This window comes from Bradysia coprophila, unplaced genomic scaffold, assembly GCF_014529535.1.
Source record: "Bradysia coprophila strain Holo2 unplaced genomic scaffold, BU_Bcop_v1 contig_232, whole genome shotgun sequence".
NCBI classification, from domain to species: Eukaryota; Metazoa; Arthropoda; class Insecta; order Diptera; family Sciaridae; genus Bradysia; species Bradysia coprophila.
Window position 1 is genome coordinate 12,578,264 of NW_023503493.1, and position 25,256 is coordinate 12,603,519.

At 34.4% G+C, this 25,256-nt stretch overlaps 1 protein-coding gene and 1 long non-coding RNA gene across 2 annotated transcripts; both read left to right on the forward strand.

Annotated features, from left to right (window-relative positions):
• The first annotated feature begins 632 nt into the window (after window positions 1–632).
• Window positions 633–4,795, forward strand: LOC119076675 (4-coumarate--CoA ligase-like 7). Its single transcript, XM_037183571.1, has 8 exons — window positions 633–935; window positions 999–1,212; window positions 3,052–3,232; window positions 3,297–3,422; window positions 3,490–3,922; window positions 3,982–4,059; window positions 4,126–4,438; window positions 4,506–4,795. The coding sequence occupies exons 1-8, from the start codon at window positions 789–791 to the stop codon at window positions 4,664–4,666; spliced, it is 1,653 nt and encodes a 550-aa protein (XP_037039466.1). The 5' UTR covers window positions 633–788; the 3' UTR covers window positions 4,667–4,795.
• Window positions 4,796–6,671: 1,876 nt separating this feature from the next.
• Window positions 6,672–24,764, forward strand: LOC119076726. The gene is made up of 3 exons (XR_005087684.1): window positions 6,672–6,700; window positions 15,165–15,170; window positions 24,442–24,764. It is a non-coding gene; the product is annotated as an uncharacterized LOC119076726 (long non-coding RNA).
• The last annotated feature ends 492 nt before the right edge of the window (window positions 24,765–25,256 follow it).

Below are 25,256 nucleotides of genomic sequence, written 5' to 3' on the forward strand. Positions count from 1 at the left end.
AAAACATTGTCTCCTCTCAATTTCTGAAGAATTTCCTCTCGAAATTTTGTTTTTATATTTTTATCTTTTCGATATTTCTACGAAAATTGTACATTTATATATTTATACGAAAGTTATACGACATTTTGCGCAATTTATACAAAGTTTATACCCTGCTTCTTATGTTATCTACCAACATTTGTAACGACGAGTCTGTCTTCTAAATAACCCAAGTGGTTACCCCTCGTTCCATGTAGGCCAACCGATGCTATGGCATTATGGAACGAAATTAATTGATTAAATGTGATTATTGCATAAAAATAAATAAATTAGAAAAGGAAAAATCACACGAAATTTATATGCTGATTTTCTTTGATTCAATAATAACAAAAAAAAATATTTGCTCCGATAAGATAACTAGTCAAATCCACTTAATGCGAATATGATCGTCAGTGAAAAGATAAACAGCACACAAAAAAAAATTCTCTTTATCTTTCATTATAAAAAAGCATTGTATGGCACCTGAGAACGTATAGCCATCATGATAAGAAAGGGTATACAAAATTCATTCATTACTTTCAAGTTGAAATTAATTGAAACAACATACGTAAATCATCTTACAATCCACACACACGATCTTCAGATAAGTTGATAACATTTCGGGTTATCTAACAGAATATCCACAAGATATACGACACAGAATCAATAAATTCAGGTAGAATTGGAATGGAAACGTTAGTATGGACTAAAATTTTCAACTGTGACAATAAATTACGAATTTAAAAAAAAAAGAAAAACAGTTTCACAAAATGGCACCACCACCCCTCGACAGTGATTTCAATGCTGAAACGAAAATCTGGAGCGGACCGGCTGAAGATCACGACAAAAGTTTACAGCTTGGCTCTTATCTGCTGAAAGTTTTGAAGAATGCCGAAAATCAAGACAAAATTGTGCAGGTTGGATGGACTTAAGCCAGCTTCAAATCTTTTACATAACCGAATAATTCCTATTTTTGCTAGATATTCCACGATACTGGTGAAGAAATGAGTGTCAGAGAAATGTATCTGAAAAGTGTTCGATTGGGTGTACGCTTACAGAAGGCCGGCGTAAAGCCTGGTGACGTCGTTTCGATAATATCGCAAAACTGTTCCGTGTTGACACCGTTATCGGTTGGATTATTGGCTATTGGTGCCATCGTTAGTTATTTGGACGAGAATGTAGTGACTTATTACAGTGAGTTAATCTTTTGAAGTATTAGATAAGGCGTAGAAAGATTCTTTAAATTTGACATGCCGTTGACAAATTACGTTGTGGAACAAGTATAACTTTGAGGGTCGATGAGCGAATGTTTTCTTTTGTTAGTCCATTCACTTTTTCCCGGGATCAGCCATTTTCCGGCAGAAAAAATCTTTCTCAGAACTCAGACGCGGTACAGGTCTCCCATCACTCTAAGGTTATTTTATAATAATCATGAGAAAATAAGTCGTTGGGACAATTGGTTGCGATTGCGAATCACCGAAAATTTCCATGATTGCAGTAGTTATTCGAGAAAATATTTTCTTGACTGCGTTAGAGTTTTCGTTCCTTCGCAATCTTCATCAATTTTCCCGACCGTGTGGTTCAAGATTCTGTGCAGATGGGCAGATTCATTGTAAACCATAGACGAAGGTGGCAAATCAATCGACTGACGCTTGCGTTGTAGCACATAAGCTTTTAAGTGCCATGTCTCCCGACATTCATATTTAATCAACGCTCTCCAAGACCAGTGTCTGTTATTGGAGTGCGTTGATTTAATTTGAGACTGGCTATCAAAAGACGCATAGAGCGCCAAAAGCAAGCTTCGCCCGATTTCACCATATTGGTCAGTATTAAACCCTTGTCACTTTCCATGTTGGATTTTCAACGCACTTACGGCGTGAATTTGATAAAAACGCGCTGAAGGTGACTGTATCAACACGAACAGAAAATAAGAAAGTTTTGCATTTGCGTGATCAGATACCATTTTTGTCGCATGTATTAATAAACCAAGGATAGGTCCATATACATGGCATACGGAGACATAATAGCCAAAAATAATAAAAATGATAAAAAGTAATCGGAAGATAATAACCAACACTTCAACGCTATCATTAGCATCTGTAAATTTGTTACTGGCATATAATATTATATGGATGGTATTGTGGCTATTATACACTCAATTACATTGGTTTTGGCTTCTGATAATCATTAACCTTCAATATAAGAGGCGTACGTATAGGAAGAGATTAAACCACATTTCTTTATCATTAATCATAGTAGTTAGAAATAAATCGATGTTTACGATTGGAAATAGAGTAGAATGCTGCTCGGTAAATTACACAAAGAGGAATGCTAGAAACAGGATAGAGTTCGGAAGAAAAAGGTTTGAAAAGAGTTGGTGCTAGTGGGGTTTCGTTAAAAGAAAGCTTCTAAAATAAACAGCTAAATGCAGATAGGGGACGTGTCACATTAGCGATTTATAAGAAAAATGAAATTTAAATACTTTTGCTCCTTTCTTTAGATTTATCAGTTTGGGACGATCAGTGAAGATCTCGAAACACAGATCTGTTGATCCTTTGCTCCTTTCTTACATTGTGTTAGTATAGTGAAGCTGATAACGATTTTTTTTCATAGGAACGTTTTGAAGACATCTACTACTTTAATATCTACAAAAAACACTTCCATATGAATTCCAACACGTGTAGGCGGAATTATTAAGTCTTTCATAGTGTAACCTCTTCTTGTAAGAATACATTTAGAAGTGTTTTTGTGAGAGATTGAAGCAGCTGGTGTCTTGTAAACGTTTGGCCTTATCAACTGTAATTATTTATGAATTATTTCGAATTTTTGCCTGCGACAGCGGTAACAAAACGCAATTTTCCTTTTTCTTATAATTCGCTATCGCGACACGTCCCCTTTCCACATTTAGTTATTCAAATTCAACAAAGATCTTATCTCGTATAAAACCGAATCGAGACCCAAACAAGATATAACATAAAGAATGTCTCTCTAACCCACAATTTGATTCCAAACAATTTAAATTTAATTTTACAGAGGACGAAAGGAACGATCTAAGACGTGTGAATCCTCACTTCATAATTTGCAACGTATCAACTGTCGAACAAATAATGGACTACACCGATGGCCAAACAATTATAACATTCGAAAATAATGGTGGCAGATACCAGACCATAGAAGATTTCCTAATTGATTATGAGAAGGAAGAGGAACTTGTGTAATTACATACATTTTCCGATCAATTTTAAGCAGAATATTCAGGGAAATGTTTTTGTTTACAGACCGGTTGTGATTAAAGAGCCAGGAAAAGTTACAGCAGTAATGCTACCAAGTTCTGGAACGACTGGAAAGCCAAAGTTTATATGCTTATCTCATGCGATGCTCCTGAGTCAACTATTCCGAACACCGTAAGACTATCCATTAATTTCAGTTTCCATCCACCGAAAACTCATTTCCTCACTATCTTCCTTCCAGTAAACCAGCCACCCCATACGAATATGTAACACTAAATATTTGTCCAATGTACTGGATCAGTGGTGTAGCCGTAGCATTCGGAGATTTGTCCGGGCTGAAGACTCGCATTATAACCACTCAAAAATCCACACCCGAACTGATAATCGAACTCACTCAAAAATACAACGTTACCGATGTGTTCTGCAATGCAACTCAATTAACCGGAGCAGTGGTGATATTAAGACAATTGAAAATCGAGCTGCCATCGCTGAAAGTATTTGCTGCTGGCGGTGCGGCCGTTCCGTACAATTCTGTTCTGGAGATGCGCAATTACGTACCCAATGGAATTGTTATATCGGGCTATGGATTGACGGAAGTTGCTGGAATCGTTTCAATTGAAGTCTTCGGACCAGAAGGATCTGTAGGGTTGTTAGCGAAGGGAATTCATGTAAAGGTAAGTTGAACCAATGTGTAATGAACGCATTATAGATGACTAACTGAAACAATAAACAGATCAAGGGAGAAAACGGTCAGCTCTTAGGACCTAACGAAAGTGGTGAACTTTGGACGAAAACCGAGTACGAATTTTTGGTGAGTGAATCGAGCATGCAATTCTGTGAATTTCTTGTTCTAAATTTCAAATTCTAAATTATCCAGGACTATCTAAATAACGAACCATCCAGAGACAAAGTCATTGACAGTGAGGGCTTTCTGAACTCAAACGACATTGCATACTTTGATGAGGATGGCTTCCTGTACATAACGGGCAGGAGAGAAGACATTCTGGAATATTTACACAGTCCCGTTAGTTCCACAAAAATCGAATCAATTTTAGCATCTCATCCGGAATTAGTAGAAGTTTGTGTTGTTGGCGTACGGGTACCAATCTACTATGATATTCCAACCGCTGTCGTTGTTAAGGTAGCAGATAGTAAATTAACCGCTGAAGATATTCATTTGTGGATAAAAGGTAGGTCAATTCCACCTGATGGCATAGTGGTTTGTGGTTTTAATGAATTTCTTCGGTTGCATTTTAGATAAACTACCGAGTGATTTGTACAAGTTACGAGGAGGAATCTATTTCGTCGATGAATTACCCAGAACGTGTTCGGGCAAAATAAAGAAACATTTAGTTAAAATGCAAGCATTCGACTGGTACCATGAAAGTGGATCGAAAATTGAAGATTTTAAGTATTAGCGCTTACATAATAGTCTTAGGCAGTGTTATTTATGGTAAGCAATTCAATTGTGTAATCAATATTTTAAGGGAAATTATGTTTAATCTGTACGAAAGTCTAGCCTGGTGTTTAATAAAAGATGAAAAGTTTATGTCGATTTGTCTCATTAAGTCACACAAGATATATTACTAAGAGCAAGAGTATAGCAGTGGAAGAATAATGTTCTAATCCTTTTCTGTATCATCTGTTATCGACAAACGCGAAAAGAGTAAATATTGAGCTCCAGAACATCATCTTATATATCATACTACGTGTTCAAACAAACGAGGTAAAAGATTTTATACTGAATCGTCAAATCAAATCGGATCAAATGAAGTATCAGATTCGATAACAATGAATGATATGTTTAATGAAATGTTAATAGTTGTGAAGCCGAGTTGGTATAGATGCTAAAATTAGTTTTATTTTCGACATTTCCCCTAAATATTTTCTGTTGGAATTGTTTTAGCGATTAATGGGCAGTATGAAATGGGACAAATGAATATGGGAAGCAAGAAACAAGCTATTCAAGAATTTTAAAAGTAAGAGCTGGATTCCTAGTTCCGTTGTTGGAAGTATAGTGGTGTGTTTGAGAAAAAATCTTTTACTTCATTCGTTTTGACATAAATCATCGTTTTTTTGCCCTTGCAGACAATAACATATGATTAGCCATTTCGGAAAAGTCAAGTAAGTTACAGTAAGAATTATTCGTTTGTTGTAAAGAACATTTTTGACATTGACGAGTAAGGATAGACGAAGTTCGGTATGCGGTTGTCTAAAGCTGGTTTATATTTTTTTTATCCGTACGGGCGTGAATAACCTTATTTTCTCCACTCAAATGCGGTGAGAAGACGACGCTCTTTCTGATGACAGTTCAGGTGAAAAAGGTTTTTTTTTGAACTCTTGTTGGACTCGACACAATCACCTTCGTATCCATTTTTCTGTTGGAGATTAACATAGCAATCAAACATATTTGTAGTCAGTCAAAATTATATATTCGTCATGTTCGGACTCATTAAACTTTCTTTCATAAAATCGTTGTTTCTACTCGAACCTTTTGTCCGGAATCCTGCCGATTCCAACAGATTATGGGCTTTCAGGGACGTTCGTCATGTTCGGACTCATTAAACTTTCTTTCATAAAATCGTTGTTTCTACTCGAGCCTTTTGTCCGGAATCCTGCCGATTCCAACATTTCCATCCCACAGATCTACTACTTCATTTTATTGCCCTAAGAGTTAATTACTGTTTCTTGACATTTCTGCTTTTTATTTTCTTCTTTCGATTCGTAGATATTCTCGATAGTGTTGACGTCAATGGAACTGATTGCTTCAGTGGACGTTATACAAACAAACGTTTTTTTTTCTTGTTTTGTACTTCCCATATTTAGGTAGAATAGTTACTCGTATGAAGACTAATAGGCAGTTTTGTTTGTATGGATTGACTAGTCTATGTAAATCAACTGAAGCAAATTCCTATCTAAATTTCAATAACCTCCGCTGTACTTAATTTATAGAACGTTAAAATACTTACAGTTATGTCGAGTCCAATAGAAGTGCAATCATCAACAGAAACTAACTTTACCAATCAGAACATTTTCCTTTTATCTGCGCATTACACTTTGACGATCTCTTCAGAGTTCATTTCTTTTGTTCGCTCTAAATATTTAAACCCTTTCATGCACGCACAGTACTTTAGCGTATTATGCCTAATTGCTCATTGAACAACTTAATTGTAACGTACTAACTGTAGCGAAATAATCCATTGTTGTTAAGGACCGTCATTCAATTCCTTTTATTATTACGAAAATACGACGAATGGATTGTATGTACTCGTTTGACTGAGTTTTATTTGATTTTGTTGAAAAGCTTGTAACGATTTTGCGAAATGTTATCATTTTGGAATAATATAAGTACTTAAGACTGGAAGACTGGTTTACGGAAAAAAAAGAGTTGATGGTTGTTCTGAAGACCTTTAAAAGAAACAGATGGCAGGACGATCCTTTTTTATTTAAAAGTAAAGAATTAAACGATTCGACTTTCGATATTTTTATAATTTTTTCTTGCAAACTTTGACGAATGATTTTTATGGACATATAGACGAAATAATTCCTTAACTGAACTTAGTTCTAGTCTTTTTCTCATCATTAACTATATACAAGTGGCCTATCATACTCATTGAATCTGTCACTTCGTTTATTTAGATAATAGTCAAGTTTTTGCTGCAAAATCTACTACTTCACTAGTTTTTACATACATTTTGTTACATAAAATAGGAATAACTAGAAGTTCTGACCTATTTTGGTCGCCGTTTTCGATAACAGATAGCTTAACGTTGCTTAAAGATTTTCTGGATTTTTTGATGCTTGGCTATCAAGAGAATTGTAAAGTACTGGCCAACGATGGAATCAACCTTAAAGTGTTGTGCACGCACATAGAGAACCTGTCCCGTGACTAACAAAACTCCAAACCAATATACCCCGAAATTTATTCGATTTTTTTGAATTCGATTACTTTAATATGAGATTGAGTTCCATGAACGTTGCTGCTCCTCTAAGTGATATGCAACAGATTCCGAGCTTACCCAGGCTTATCACTAGTGAAGCCATGGAATTCGCCATTTGGTGTCAGTGATTCAAAATGTTACAATAACGGAATCACATTTTGGTTCAACAGGGATGTATTAATAGTACATTTTCTACCTTGGTGTATATTTCGAGAATAACTTCGTATGTACAATTGTATATAACGAGCGCCAGCGAGTGTATATACAATTGTACATAAGAAGTGATTCGAGAAATATACACCAAGGTAGAACAATGTTTTATCTCCTGCAAGCTGATATTTCATACATTAGCGAAATAACCACAAAAATTTGGATTTAAAATTAATTAATTAAGCATGTTGTTTTAAAACGCATTCACAACAAAAAAAACATCATACAGAGAATCCTTTATTTACTTACTCACACACATATACTATCCACCTCAACATTTCGTTCAAATCACATCATTTCGACTACTCTGATTATTTGATCGATGTAGAAGTGACTAATGAACCACTACCGACATCAATTGCATCTCGTTATGTGATTTGTTGGCGTAGTGGTCAGCATGTTTGGTTGATATGCTGCTGGTCCCGTGTTCGCTTCCGCCGTTCGGCGATTTTTTTTTTTTTCAAATATGTAGATGGAAAGTAAATTTACCCTAGGTGGGTTATGTGTGAATTATCCAATCGTATAGGCTGTGGTTATGTATGTGTTTGTGTTTATATGCAGAAACGCGTAATGTATGAGATATCAGCTTGCAGGAGATAAATAAAAATTCTATTGAACTTTTGAGACAGATTGAATTTAACCTTAAAGAAACATATAATCATTTGCTATCGAAAACGACCAGAATAAGTGATCAACTCTGGCTGGTGTGTTTTGCGATATAGCGGAACAGACGATAATGAATCATATCGAACATAAGATACTTTACACAAATGAAGTACCAGATTTAGCAATATTGTTGAGATACGCTTACTGTAGCTAAAAGGATAATTTTGTGTGTCTAAAAAACTGAGAATTTGATGCTAATATGACTGTAAACAGTGATTACTAATCACAATATTAATCATTTCGTTCTTTGGACCCCTCTAACGACATTGGTAATAAATTAGAACAAAAATATATGACATGCGATGACCGAACCTAGATGACCATCATTTTTGAAATAATGAATAAATAACAACATTTCCACCATTCGTGACGATAAATTAACTGTTTCCTTCTCCAGTAAGAAATACAGGAAGGCTAAGGCGCATTAAAGGGAACAAATAAAAAGACATTTTTCGGTTGAAAGGAAAAATTTTCCAAATCTTCTAACTGAAATTCTCATCGTCGTATGTGCACACATCTGATTTTCCATTGTACACATTCACCTCGCTTATCAAAAGAATAAAAATTTACGATCAACTGTGTGGATCTATTTAGGATATCAAATGAAATATATGCACAATTATGTTCATAACGTTTAAGACGACGGTGCAATAGAGTCTCTCCCTTTAAAAATGTTTTTGAAGAAATAAGAAAGCGAAATTTTTAGCTGCCAAACCTAGTTATTATTTTCAAATTTGCCAGCATATTTTCGAGTCACAAATGAAAAGAAAATCATTTAGTCACTGATTCCATATTGAAATTGTGAATGCAGACAAGGTAGAAAAACGGAATGATTTTAATGCAAGCGAAATAGGGGTGCCGGGATAAATGGAAATCTTTTAACACAGATTCCTTCCATTCAAATGGGTCGAAATTTGAAACCTCTATTCCACCAGACCGGATGTTGAAACAATGGAAGCTGTTGCGTTTTACAAGTCAGTTGACGAAAAGGTAAATCAAACATTGCGTTCAGATTATGTCGCCAATTTTATTCGTATCAAAGATTCGAAGGCAGGGTGGCTCTAAAGTTGATTGAATCAAATGTGATGCTGGAAATTATGGGATCTTGTTAGCCGACAACAAACGATAAAGCTTGACAATAATTTGAAGAATATCATCGTCTGGCATGAGCATTTATTTTTACTACAAATTTAGTTGGTATGCTTTTCTTGAGTCTCTAACTTTAACTAACTAACTTTCTTGAGTCTCAGCATACACTGATTGATACGAGTTTTTATTTTCGGAAGCGAAGACCTTAAATTTTGCGCTAAAATCTTCAAAATTGTACTGCAGTCTGCGGTCCGCAGATAGTTTTAGATAGTTGAAGAACGAAAAATGATAATTTGAGATGACAATATACCAGGGAAGATATCCCGATGAGTTCGACTGGGATACCTGTTATCCCAGCTTGCATCCCTTGCATCTTTGCTGCATCTTGTAGGCAAATTTCACAAGATTTTTCATCCCAAATAAATTTTTTAAATAGAAATGAATTTATAGGGATATAATGGCCCCCCACCAATAGTGGAGTAACTATTTCTGGTATCGGGGAATCTGGCTCACGAACTACGTAAAAGGTGAACTTATGTCATCGACATCAAGGTTCTTTCAGAACCTTGATCGACATAATGACTCCTTTTACAAAATTTTGGTATCGAAAAATCGTGTGCGAGTTACGTAGTTGAAAAATGCGTTGTTTTAGCACCGTGTGCCAAATTACCCCACGCCCTATTTCTAAGACAATAAAATACGGAAAAATCTGGGAAATTTAAGAAAATGTGAGAAAATGTTATTTTGTAATAATAGTCCTTGTCCATTAAACTGACAGGGAAATGTCGATTTCGTTTCTCTTCTGACATTAAACAATTCCCTAGAACATCACAATTGACAAAAAATTGTTTCTGAGTCGTGCAACGCAATCGAAGTTACATGAAAGCGCATAGAAACGCATACCTTTTCTCCATCAGGAGATAATATTTTGTGTACCAAAAATTTTATGTGCCAAGAATCCACTGAACCAACCGTTCAAGTTTTGCTGCCAATCGATGTCGTAAGAGTCTTAAAACTATTTTGCTTCACCAAATTATGACCATCAGGGTCAATGTTTTTTCATTACGACTTTTAGGATTGTACTTTGGTCTTAGAAACATATTCTTAAACACACGCACTTTCGAAACCTTGAAATTTTAATTGAAAAACACCAATGCAAATAAAAAATACTACAACGGGTCACCCTGTCTATACCATTCACTCAGCAAGTTTCATTATGTGTACGCGCTAATTATATATAATGCGCGGATAGCAATTCAATTGAAGTTAAACTGAACAATATGGGCGGTAGAATATTCGATTCCCACGGAGTCATTTATGTTTGTTGGTTCTTTTGAGGAACAAAAATACTCAATTCGAACGAAATGCGTTGTTGTTTTATTGTTTATTGTTCAGGAAACCCCGTTAAAATCATGTATATACCAGCGGAATCCCGTGTACGGTTCGTACCATTTTCTTACTATTTTTTTTTCATTGTTTTCAAATATTGTCCATAAAAAGCCATCAACAACGGATTCAATGAAAAAAGAGTGGCGTGTTCATTCATTTGAATTTTTAACGGTGAATGGAATAACGACCATTTCTTTGCCATTCATCAAATGAACACTTGCGAATTTATGGATTCGTTGAAGTGGATCCTTATAGCCATTGTTAGGATATTTGTCATGCTTAACGCAATAAAAACCGCCTTCTTTTTAAGTATCATCGTTCAAATCTGCACGGTCTATAATGCGCTATACTCAACATTTTAATACACTGCTAATAACAATACAATATGAAAATTACCATAACTTTGAGAATAATGCGCTGACAAAAGAAAGCAAACAACCCGTGCCACAATAAATATGTCATTTATCAATTCGATAATAATGTAAGATTTATTAACCGTGTGTGTGAGTGTTAAAAGTATGCTCAAAAGACGAGAGAAGATATTGGTTAAACAATAACAATGTATCAATGAACAATAAAAATTCATTGAGAAGAAAATTTATAAGGACAGAGGAGTTTTTGTGTACACACAAATAAACCAAGACCGGGTGAGAGAGAGAGAGAGAGAGAACGAGAGATATGTAGATAAGTAGAGTCGATTGCAGGGCGCATTAAAAAAATTTATCGTTTCCGGTAATAATGCACGCGCCTTCTATGCGGGATGTTGAAGAAAAGGAACAACAAAATATGTTCCAGTCGAAAAAAAGACATTAAACTTACGAAACATTTATAAATGCCGTACCGTATCCCTGGCATCGGTTTGTTATTTTTTCATTTCAAATTCTTTATCTATGGTGCTATTGATATCGGTTCGACAAAATAAATATAATAATGCGCACACGAGCACCCATACGGTTACAGTTCTTTGGTTATACAATTTTCGTATTTTTATGTTAATACAAAGAAGATGTTACCAAGGATGAATTTATTTTCAGACTAACCAGCTTTTGTCTAATCTTTGAAACCCACATATCTCACTTTTAGCACGCATCATGATGCAGCCCATACAAAGAATTTCAAAATGGAATGCTAAACGCACATTTATTTATAACAACACCGAGCAATAGAAGCAATATATAAGGTAGGCTACATGGATATATTCTCCGGAAAACCCCGAATAATAAATAACAATTTGAAACACCTTTTGTCTTGTTTGTATATCGTTTCTAGCCTTCGCTCAATTGGGTGCCAACTATTTATGAAATTAATTCTTTAACATTTTTCGCTCTCTTGTGTTCTCGGTATATTACATAATTGTTCCGCATAGACCGTTTTGCCCCCATGTAAACTTATTTTACATTTATTGTTTGATGTTACACATTTTCGTTTAACCATATTTAAAATTAATAAAAAGAAGGGACCCGTACGATAAGTGGTAATGCAATATAGGTAGCCATGTATACATTCTGCAACTATGGAATCCATTTACTGTCGATTTTGTAAGACCGGAAAACGGGAAGAACGCTAAATTACCGGTAAATTTAACGCTAAATTACCGGTAAATTTTAACCGGTAAATGAAAAAAAAGATTCCCGGTAAACGGTAAGATACCTAACTGGTTTTTCTAGTATTTAAATTTCTTGGTGACACTCTGAGTACCTCTAAGTATATAGCTCAATATATAGATGCCCATAAATTGCATTCCTGAAACATTTCTGCACAAATAAAAAATCCTTTCGCAGCAACGTTCCAAGTATCATGTTATACCGAGTTATTTAGTTTTTACTAAAATCTAACATGGCTACCAGCGGCCATTTTGTTAGTGAACCGAAAGGAGTAATGCCGCTTTACAGTTATTAGTTATCTTCAAAAAAAAAATTACGAAAATCGAAAAAGGCTGACTCGAGGTATACCAATTTCCGGGTAGCCTGATAATGAGCTCACTCCTAGGGAACTAGCTCACTAACTGATTAAACTTTTTTTTTTCTTGTTGGTGTTGCCAAAAGTTACTGAAATACTTGTAACGTTTCGTAAAAACAAAATGTTTTTCCAGCAACTTTGGCAAATACTTCAAAATGCTGCGAGCCTGAAGTAGTTGGAAAATTTGTAGAGGGTTTTTTGCAACAATTTTTGCAACTGCGCGCTTCAAAAGGTTTTCTAACCTGTTACAGTCAGCAAGCACATGACCAGCATTATTATCGAGTCTATTACGTCGATCGATCAAAGTGTTGATTTCAAATCTTGTACTTCATTTTTTTAACGTGCATTTTCTTATATAAACCACAATATTACGTAAAGCTTGTCATTATTTTTGTCGCACTTATCGATAACAGATGAATAGCTGTGTTGGTGCACGAACGTCGGTACCAATACCAGCATCAGTGCGGCGGAAGTAAGGTGACACATACGAAAAGCCATGAAATGGCGGTTCATTACTTCCAATGGACGTGTTCGCACGTGTAATCTCTTCACGATTTATGCTAGGGTTTGGTACACTTTGACTCACTTTCGACCTCTCCAGAATCACATTAAGTGAGCTCAATTCTTGCGTCAGCATCAACATTCGCTGATTTAACTTTTCACGCTCATTTGACACATAAGATGGATTATGTTGACTGTGGTCAGAGTTCGTCGCCATGTTCTCGCAATGGTAATGTCTCACACAACAATTTTATATCGTTCGTCAATGTTATTTCACTATAATCCGGCTCGAAGGACCATGAAACTATTACTTCGATAATAGCTTGAAATTAAAACACGTAAAATTTACGTTTAACAAAAAATGATTTAATTATCTCAAATCGTACATAAATCGACTGATCGTCATTAAGGTTCTTTTTGAACTGAGTCTTCCTTGCTTCATTACGTCATATCAGAATGTATCGGGTTGCCAGATAGTTGGTTTGCTGACTAAAAACGGACTAGCACTCTAGTTCTCTAAACAAGCTGTATGTGACTGGTTAAATCATCAGTTTTTTATGAACTTTTTTCTGAATTTGTACAGTCAAAGAGTAGCCTATGTAGGAAGAGCTTTATGATTTTTCGAAGATATCTCCGGACATTTCACTTCACCTTCACTACATTTATAAATTATGCATTAAATACAGTTAGAGACAGCGAAGTTTCGGCACGAATCCACTGATCCACTCATACAATCAAAACCGTTTATACGGTTGAAGCAGCTGCTACACGCAGGCACGTGGTAGTATAAACCGTATAAAGACATTTGAATAGTTTTTTTGTGTAGATCAGTTGAAAAACAACTGAAGCAAATTCATGCTGAAATTTGTGACTCTGTATTTACAACTGATATGAAGTTAAATGTCCGGAGAGATACTTTCGAAAATCCTTAAAACTGCTTCCTTCCCAGCCTATCTTTTGCCATTGACAAACAGAAAAAAAACGAACTTTTTTTTGTTCAAGTGAGACAAGGTTTCCCCTTTACTCATGGATTCAAACTTAACGTGTTCGACGCATAATACCCGTGTACTTCGTACGGGTCTAAAGAGTTTTTGAAAGAGGAACGAAACTCTTTAGCACATTCGTACTATACCATGAATCTTCTCGACGATAAATAAGGGCAGTTTTTAATTAAAATATCGTTAATTTCATTTTCTTAGGCAAACGGATAATTAATGTATGTTGTTGTATGCATAATGTGTATGTGAATTATGTTCGTGTTTTAATTTTCTTGTAATTCAATTACGACAAGCTTCTTGTGTTTATTTCCTTTCCGATTTTTTTTTTCTCTCTCTTGTTCTTTTCATTAATGTGGCTTTGACTCTGCGTGCTAGCTGCGGTATAAATATTTCTTTCCACACAATTAAATTTGCTGTAACGCGAACTTTGGTCTAAGAAATTGTATGGAAGATTGTCGAGATTGTAATTCATTCCATTTTGTAAACCAGCTCATTAGACGCGTGATTACAAAGCTGATAATTTATGTATACGTATCAAGAGCTGGTAACGGGAGTAAATTTTAATTTGGGTGACAGATAGGCTAGGTATCGACGTCATATTTTTAATGGCAAAATATACACTGAAACTCACATTCTGGATAATCACAATTTGTGATTCACAATCAGAATCATCTGTTGGCGACAAAAGCAAAAGAAAGACGTGATGGAATATGATTCGATTTGAATTTATAACGAATTGTATGTTCAAATTAATGAAGTAAAAGATTATATAAATATGTTAAAATTGAAAACAAAAGAAGTAATAGATTCGATATTGGTAATATCTTTGCTGTATGTGAAAGGCTGTAGACCCACATCTGGTAGGAACAGTTTCAATTTAGTCACAGCCTGAACATAGAAAATAATCGGAGCAGGTTGCGTTTCTTTCGTAAAGATAGATGATTTGTTTACGTTGTTTCAATTAAAACACTCAATTCAAACAATCTTAAGCTGTATGTAGCTCTTATTACTAAACCCTCCAAACTTGACACTTGGGAGCAGTGCTGTGGTTTAGTATATGAAGATTGTTGCCCGTAATTCGTCTGTGATATAAAAGCATATGGATGGGACTAATCATCCGTTGTCAACAACGAATACAAAAAAAACGATGAGTTCTAGCAAAGCCTTTAGTTCTAGTGTTCTTTGCAAAGAATTTTTTTGTTAAAACCAAAAGAAGTAATAGATTTTAGTGATTATATCTTGATGCCATCGCCGTTTCTGGAAGGTGAGGAAACCAAAATGCTAACAAAAACAAACATTTAACCAGCGAATAAATCATACACCGAACCAACGATAAAGCAACTTATTTTGGCTGATCAGTCGTTCGAATCAAGGAAATATTTTAAATCTTCACATGAACAGAATGCTCTTCATATTCAGTAGAGGACCTTCTCAATGGTCATAGAATCATTCACCAGAACTTTTTTCGGAATATTAGGCATTAGGGGAATGCACTAAAGGGGTCGTACACAAATGACATTAAAACGTGACGAGGATGGGTCGAAAAATCACTAAAGTAGCGTGTCGTCATTTATATCTACTATCTATTACTAGCTTTGCTGTTTTCAGATCCGTGACTACAACATTTCATTAGTCATTTCTTTCATACTTTCATATCCGAGTAGTAGCAAGTATAAACCACACTAAAAGCATGTGTTTTGTTTATCTGCTACAGCAATGCAATTACCAACTAATTCCAAAGCCCAAGAAATTTACAAGAAGCTCTGTTAAAACATCTCTCCTACCGACCGCAACCCCAACACACAACATCTTTATGTGATCATTTTGCTGCACATTTTGATTTCAAAATGATGCATTGCTCCATGTAACATATATAATACTCAAAGCTAGATATTGGCGAGCATAATACAGGATGTTTTATTATAAGCTTTAGCATGCTGTGTTCGAAATTGATCAGGATTCCCTGCAGTTTGAACTATGACGCGATGTGTCGTCATATATTTCGACTTTTCGCTGTACACATTCTGGGATAAAATGCATTATCGTATCGGATAAACTTTTTAAGAATGAGGCAGCAGCAGCAGTATAATATTTCAATCGACCAACAATTTTTCATCGAAAAAAAAAATTTGTTTTTTTTTACTCAACTTTATATTTGCAACTGTTTGCCAGCGATATTAATTATCGGAAATGCACCACAGTCGATGTATGAGTTTTGTTTGAAATGTTATTTTCTTTTATTGCACACGGTGGTTTCGTGGTCATTTGAGAACATGCATAACGAACAATATTGACTGCAATTGTAGGAAGATTTGGATTAAGTTACGATTTCACAGTAAGTTTTACGTTCGTGCTACTCTTTCTAAATGAGTTGAAAAACGTGCTCGAACAATTAACATAATTTAATCCAATTGCAGGCTCATTTTGTTTTCTATGTTTGTATACTTCAACAAAATTATACTGCGTTGTGTAATGTGATGATAGATTTGTAGCAGTGAGCTTTTAAGTCGAAAACACTTACGAAGTGAAGTCGAGCGCACGAATTTCTTAGATCTTTTATTAAGCTTAACGAACCATTGCTCTACTATAATTAGGTTGAATCTGGATCCATATGGACTAGATTTTTGATGTATTTACACAACTAGAGCTAAAAAGTGGATACATCCAGTTCATTTGTGAATTTTGTAGTTCAGAGGCGAGGCCGAAATGTTAAGAGTTAAGTCCGAGCTATGTACACAACTTTACACCATGAACTTCAAGAAATCGAAAATTTCGAATTTTCAGATAATGCAAATCGCCTACGTTAGTTACTTACTTAGTTCCTATAGAAAAGTAGATCCAGCAACTCCTAAACGTTTCTATAGATTTTCCAGAAATTTTGGTTGTAGGCTAATAATGGCCCAAAAATAAGAATGGAATTTTCAAAAGTTGGAAATCTATATCTTAAGGGCTGGAGCTCTCCAAAGTCTCCATACAAATGCCATATAAAAGCCAATTTGTATGTGTGTGTGGTACATTTTGGTGTATGATGGTAATGTGGTGTAAGGTGTGTGTTGTTTTGGGATGTGTTTCTTGTTGGAAATTTCTGGAATCATTAAGTATAAACTTCCACTAGGTTGGTTCCTAAATTTTGGGATGACAAATGATTCCTCTGGCACTTCCTAACTTCCATGGGATTTTTTGATGGTTTTACGTTATTTTCGACATTAGTGAGGTGTTCCAAGATTGGTTCCTAAATTTTGGGATGACAGATGATTCCTCTGGCACTTCCTTACTTTCATCGGATTTTTTGATGGATTTGGGTTATTTTCGACATGAGTGAGGTGTTCCAAGGTTGGTTCCTAGATTTTGGGATTCAGATTCAGATATTCTCGAAATGACATACTTACAAAGTGATATCAGTCAGTCAAAAAACTCTTAGAGGGTAAATGTGAATTCTGCGCGTGTACGTTTTATCAACACAAGATGAACCCAAAAAAATGTAAAAAGAAAATTTTACAAAAAAACAAATTGCGTCGTAAGTGGAAACTAGGGTTAGGAAAATGGGTAAAATATGGAAAAAAACGTTCTGAAAGATTAAATTTAAACGGAAGACAGCCGAATCATCTGCCACTATGTGACGCATTTTTTGTTGTAAAATTTTCTTTTTAAAATTTTTTGTGTTGATAAAACTTTTGCGTACAGGGCCTGTACTGCAGGCGCAGATTGCGTCACCCTCAGCGATATCAGTAATTTTGTAAGTAAGATAAAGGACTTGTGTTAAGGGTTTTTTGACTGATCTAAAATAGTCCTAACATAATGGTTCACTTTCGCAGGTGGCAAATTGATATGTAATGGTCAACTTTCGCGTGGAGCAGGTAGTAAAGGTGGTCCTCAAGCGTCTGCGACTACGATTTCAATAGGTTGCCATCAAGTCCATAAATTCGAAATATAGAATAAGACTTTTATTGTTGTTGTGGATAATATACTAGATCTGTGTTTTTTGACCGAACCAAGTTTTTTAGAGCTGTTCTTTGTCCAGGGACAGTTAGTATTTGCGCAGTGAATAGTTGATCTTAAACTAGACAAATTCCAGTATCTATTAGGATCTCTACAGAAGTATCGTTCGTTGTACGAACGTACGTTCGTCGTGTTTTTAAGCAGAAAGGTTAATTATAGTGGTCATAATTTAATCAATTTAATGATGTTCATTGAAAGAACAATTCAATTTACAGTTTTATTGAAGCAATTAATACCGGCCAGGGAGTGACTCCACACCATCAAAACACCATCATAATATTGGAATTTTAATTATGTGAATTCGATGTTCTATACAAAAGAGGATCTTCCACCAAATTAAAGAAAAAAGTAGCACAACATGTATATGTCACACACAGAGCGAAAGGGTGTTGCTTTTATGTAATTTTTGTTAAATTTTATGTGTTTATTAGCTGGGCGAATAAAAATTTATTGCCCTTAATAATGTTTTTGGCTGTACAATATGATGTTTTATAAGTTTATTTCGGCAACCGAAAACACACACACAGTATGTGCGTACATAGATGATTACATTACACCCCCGTACAGAAGCCAAAGGGTGGTCTCGTTCGTATGCATGTAACGATAATCAAACCATATATAGAGGAGGTATAAGTAAAATGGATAAAACCCATGTGAAGTTGTTTTTGTGCGGTTAGATTGATGAAATATAATATGAGAATATTGTGTCGAGTTGAATTGAACACGACAAGTTTATTAAGCTTTTTTTTCCACTCATGTACAATATGTTGTGTATGTTAGATATTGTATTATGTCGTATGTAATGTACGATGTGCCGTTTTATGTAATAATGTTCTTCGATATTTATGATTAAGTAAAAAGCTTTCAGAGTGCACCCATGAAGTGTATGTGATAAACAACCCTATTATTATGATATATTGAGTTCATTTTGGTGTTTTTTTTTCCTTTGTTTATTCTGTGTATATTATAGTCTCACAATAATGAAGAGAAAATTGATAATTTATTAGCTAAGTGAAAGTGTTAATTAAGTTTGAGCATCAGACAGTCGAACGTACGCCCACAAATTAGACTCTTTAATTAATGTTTTTCATCTTTCGTAGCCTTTTTCACCATCAACTGCTGGATGTCGACCTCTACCTCATAGATTACCACTTCTGCCTCTCTCACAATACAAAATGTTAAAGAAATTCTAGCAGTTGTTCTATCTCGAAATTATTTTAGATTTTTTTCTGTTATCTTTCGAATGTAATACTTCATTTGGTTTAAATATTTTCAACAAACTGAAAAGTAATATTTTACTTCATTTGTTTAAACATGTATTTAAACATGACGTTAGCTAGAGCTCGACATTTCTTTTTGTCGTCGATGGCAATAACAGATGATATAATTGTTCGTAAATTTTTTGACAAACAATTATCTAAAATCGTTGATTGGTGAAATGTTAAACCAAGATTTCATAACAGATTTACCGTAAATATGGTTGTTACTGTGGAAAATATGTATGACAAAATATGTCGACGGCTGTCTGTCACATCAGTATAAACTGAATTAATTAAAAACTTACAAAGACAACTAACCGAGCTCGTGTTTCATTGAAACGGTTCAAATAAACAGGCCACAGATGATACGTACGTAACTTAACATCCAAGTCGACGAACTAGACAAATTTCCTCTAAAATCCTTTTTACATCACGCATCTGAGGGAAAATTCGATTTTATCTACGAGATGAAGGGTTTATCCTAAAAGTAATTATACCTACAGAGTAAATTTCACCTTCAACTCGGTCCATAACTTCTAAATCGTCAAAACAAACATTTTAGACAGAGGTGCTTAATCTCCTATTACTTAATAAGACAAAACAACCAAATTTGGCGAATTAAATTGACAAACATTTTTCAACGATTTAATGCATCATTACACGAACGGGGTTTTTGCATTTTCTGGTCGCGAGCATGAAATATTACAAGTTGTAGCCTTCGCTGTCGGCTCGAACTACAAACATACTATACTTCTTCAGAACAAATTTCGGCGTGGGGCTATCTGGCACACGGTGCTAAAACAACGCATTTTTCAATTACGTAAAAAGTGAACTCGCACACGATTTTTCGAATGAAGCTATGAAGTATTTGCAATATTAAAGTTACGTGTGCGAGTTGACCTTTTACGTAGTTGAAGAATGCGTTGTGTTGGCACCGAGTGCCAGATTCCCCAAAACCCAAATTTCCTAGCAACTTAACTGACCGTGAATGGGGAATGCATTTTCGGAGCATTCCTTTGTGCTTTAACACGTAGGGGATAATGCTCAAAGTGAAATTTTTCATTTTTAGAAATTTATTTGGAGGTATTCCTCGACTCCCTTAGCTATTTCCGGTGTGCCTAAAGTTGACAAGTTGAACCGGCAACGTGTTCAGATCTATTTTGCGTAAACTCTACTACTACTATAATTAACAACCTCAATTCGTCAACTTTATTTATGGTTTCCAGGCATATGTATGTTACTATAAAAAATGATGTTAACAATTTCATTAATCCCGACAACAAACAGTCGTATTGTTTAACCATTCCATTCATAAATTAATTTTCTCGAATAAATATTGAAAGAAACCGAATTTATTAATTTTAATATTAAAATTTTTGATAAATTATGAAGAAATATCATATGAGAATGAAGCGACAAAAAAGTGACTATAAAAATCGTTTTTTTTTTTCTCATCTTAAAAATTATGATGAAGAATCGTTCAGTTTCGTTTTTGCGTGGGCAATTTTAATTTTTCGTGTTTTTTTCACTGCAGTTGTGAATTTTGCCTGTGTTTCCACATTATAATATTGTGTGTGTCTGGTAACTATAAATTTGCCAAATGAAGGTGATCAAAACTCAGCATTAGCTGATATATTATTTTGGAGTTGAAATTAAATTAAACTTTTTTTCCTTCTTCAAAAAGTCATTAGTTTTTAAGAATATTTTTGTTGGGCGTAGGCGCAGCTTAAATAATTAATTTATTGAGTTCAGTTCCACAGCAGACAATTTAAAATATTTATCGGAAATATTTCATTATTTATCAGGAATCGTTAAATATGACACTAAGACATTCTCTTAAAAATAGTCTAAATCGAATATTTAATCTAATGTAAACAGTGTTACTGACAACTGAATTTGTGCCAAGTTTGCTTGAGTTGTTTCACCGGCACTTGTCCAGTTATACAATCTCAAAACTGATTTGTCAACAGAAATTCTTCTGTTACCTTCTAAAATTCTGTGAAATTTTGTAGAATTCTGAGAATATAATGAAGGTAACGCTGAAATGAGCTATGTAAGCGTTTGTTTGAGTGGATCATCTGGTTAAACGTTGAAACAAATTTAGTTCACATAAGAAGTAATTAAAAAGAAAAAACGGAAAACGAATTTTTCATGTTTGAATCACTTCTTTCAGTGTCTCGAGCGTGGTACATCTTATGAAAAATAGAAATCCAGTTTGTGTGTTTTTGACCACAAAAACTGGACTTTTCAACTTTTCATCGCATGTTATCCTATATGAGACCTATAAGAACAGTCGCGTCGGTATATTTGAATAGAATATCTTTCTGTCTTTTGATTTCAGAAAAATAAAGAATTCATTTGACCGATTGTACATCGAAATTTGTCTGATTTATTCGTTCTTTTAACTGTCGTCCTTTTTTATAATATACATTTAACATGACTTGGCCGATTTCGATTTTTTCGAATTCGATGATACTCTTCTAATAATACCAGAGGAAGAAAATCTTCCAAAAATATATGGGAACTGCTTTTTGCAACTTTTTTTGTTGTTACTGACAACTTTTAACGGCCAATTAACCTAATTAGGGTGATCTTTAAACCAAAACGAGCAACATTCATGCTAATTAAAAACTGCTAGTCATTTGTTATTGACAAAGATTGCATTAATAAGCGATGACCTTTGGCTAGAATCCTTCTATATAGCAAAAGGTATGTTTAAACAAATGAAGTAAAAGATTTTTTTTCAAACTCTAGACAATGTTGTAAAGAAATGAAGGGATAGATTTAATCATTTTTTTTGCGATTCGCTTTCCGTTTTTAAAAGGTGTACCCATGGCCCATGGCACAGTGTCTTCTTGAGTCGATTTAGTTAGATGGGTATCATTTAGAACTTAAAATAGAGTTGATACTAAGTCGTGAAATTTTATTTTTCACAAAGGTCTCATCCACGCAGAACGTTGGTCCTCATTCTCATAAAAAAAACATAATTCGTTGTAATTATAAAAATGAAACGAATATTTATCGTCTTAAATGGCAAAATCGAACAGCACATTTATTTCGTATAATATATGATCTGTACGATCATTTAATAAAATAAAAGATGTCCATCAGTATCGGTCAGAAATCAATCAATTTTTACGATTTCTTTTTCAAAGTCTCTGCATTCAATATTGATAGCCATACCAAAACGTTTACAAAAATTGAATTCCCAATACGAAAAACAAAATGAAAAATGATTCAACCTTGGCTTAATTATTCAATTATATTATTTTAATAAATTTAATTTTATAAATTGAATAGAGTAGGGAACGATTATTATTTGGAAATTTGTTCGACTATCATTTTATTGTATACGGTTAGGTGAATAAATACGAGAATGGAACCTACTACGAAACGATGCATGATAAATTATCATAGATTCTCGAGAAAAAAACCCTTATTGATCAAAATGTTTCAAATTGAAATTAAAGAAGAGAAAAAAAAAACATTTTTTTATATAAAAAGAAAGATAAGAATCAATCTCTTAACCTGTTGTTTACAACGTCGACTGACTATGGAAAATGTTCAACAGAAATTCAAGAATTTTGACCTGACTCGAAGTCTTGAAAAACTATAAAATGAAACCCAAAAAAATGTGTTCCATCAATTCTTCGACTTTACATAAATTTTTTGATGGCACACGACTCGTCTTCATTTAACAACAACAAATTCATTTATTATATAAATCGATACACTCTCGAAATGATGTTATATATTTGAGAGACCGCTTTAAAGATCAGTGGTGTTTTTCGTAAACAGAAATGATTGTCATTTAATCCTTCTTATTCGGGTGACATAAAGATTGGGAGATACAATTTTTCGGATGAAGATGATTTTTTGTTCGGTTATGTTAAACAGACAAAAGGCATGTTTCGTGTAGTGTTTAAGATTGATATATATTTGAGATTATGTCATTACGATAGCGGAATCGAGGGAATTATGTTAAATTATTGTGTTTGTCATGTCGGGTTTTTTGTTATGTTCATTTTTCATAACTTTTGTGCGTCGATTGTCTTTTCGTTTCATCAATTTGAAAGACGCTGTTAGACACAAATGAATGCAAAAAGTGATGTATGGATCGGAATGACAAAGGAAGCAGGGCAGCAGGGCCTATTTTTGGTAGACTTATTTGAAAAACTTTGCCAAGGTTCGGTAAGCACGGTGTCCCTTAACAAAAATAAAGTTTTTCTGAAGGTTATCCAAAAAAATTGACTTCTGATTCGAGTTCTAGGACCTAAGAGGAGTTCAAAACCGCTTTGCTTAGTCTTCGGCTAGATCCTTCTCCATAGTCGACTTGTGAAAAAGCGACATTTACCATACATTTTCAAGATTCTTCAGAAATTGATGAAACAGAACTGTTGTCAAAGCACCTAGCAGGGTAATAGACGTTTTTACACGTCAAATAGAGTAGTATTTTGATACCAATAATACCATTAGCAGCCTTAATGGTAATTTTGCAATGACATTAAGAAAAAAAAGGTATGGAAATATTCGCATACTTCGATTAAAGTACTACTTTATTTTTTTCTATTACCCTGCTAGGTGCTTTGCTGTTGCCTACCGAGGTTTTTTTTTATTTTTTATCGATAGACAACGTTATTCTGAGCAAAAGATTGTTCTACGGAATATCTCTAAAAATTGTACACTTAGACTCAGATTCAAATTTAACGTGACGAATTTTTCGGGACAGAGTCACAATTACTGGCCGACCGACATTCTAAGAAAGAAATGGAGCCGATAGATCTGTAGAATCATATTCAACAGACTCGTCCTCAGTTATCATCGGTTCACTGAGTCTTTCTTAGGTCGTTGCTCCACAATGACCACTAGTCCATCAAAATAGATAACAACAGATAATTATCTCGTCTGCTACAACCTCATCGGGTCTTTTATCTCTCTTTCTGCTCACCCTCGTACAGTTTTAAACTGGATCTTCAGATAGAGGGCAGTCTACACTCATTCATTCAACCAATCATTCTCATGGCGCAGCTATAAACATTGCGCTTTATTTAGTTGAATGAACTTGATAGATTTCTATACATTTAGACTAGACAGCAGGGGTGGAATTACGGCTGCAGTTTTCTATATAAAAAAGACTCTTTATCTTTTCTATATAGAAAAGGAACCTTGTTTTCATTTTTAGAGGCAATAGTATGCGCAATCGTAGTAGATGTAATTGTTTTGATTGAAGGCATCGTCAGTTTGTTAATATTGTCTTATCTGTTCAACGGATTTCGATCAATCGAAATTCCAGCGTGTAGAGAATGAGCCCAGGAATATGAAACAATGGAAACAATTATGTCTACTACGATTACACATACTATTGCCTCTAAAAATGAACCGTATAAGCAAAAAAGGTTCTTTTTCTATATAAAAAAGAATCTTTTCTACGTAGAAAAGAGTCTTTTCTATATAGAAAACTGCAGCCGTAATTCCACCCCTCAGATATCTTAGAACGTGAAATGTTTTCTTAATTCGATTATCCTTTATTTTTTCGACGAAAACCAAAAGTTTGATATCTTAAGAGCATCGCTTAATTCTTGACCGATTTTTAAATAAAGAAAATGTAAACAAATTAACAATTTCAGCATCGTATATACGTAACTCAGCGCACCATAGTATGAAAAGAAATCTTCACCGGAAACGCATGAACCATAAATCTGGGGCATGAGAATCTTAACTAAAAAGTGATTCAATTTTCATAGGGAAAATATCATCTCTCATGAATGGTCTCTGATTACTTTTCTCTTTATAGAACAAAATGTTGTGATAAACTAATGAATTAAAAGATTTTGCATCCAACATCAGAATATAGTTTAAGCAAAAGAAGTACTAGATTCAAAGAGCTATTATAGAGCATTGCACGTGTTGTTTGTTTGAAAATCAATGAAAGAGGTTTTACAAAATGGGTAAATCACAAAACTAAAACATTAAACTTTTAATCTAATCAGAGCGACA

Coding starts and splice junctions, on each gene's coding strand:
- LOC119076675 (XM_037183571.1), top strand. CDS start 789: ATGGCACCACCACCCCTCGACAGTGATTTCAATGCTGAAACGAAAATC. Junction 3,233..3,296: donor GAGAAGGAAGAGGAACTTGT/GTAATTACATAC, acceptor TTTTGTTTACAG/ACCGGTTGTGATTAAAGAGC. Junction 4,060..4,125: donor AAACCGAGTACGAATTTTTG/GTGAGTGAATCG, acceptor TAAATTATCCAG/GACTATCTAAATAACGAACC.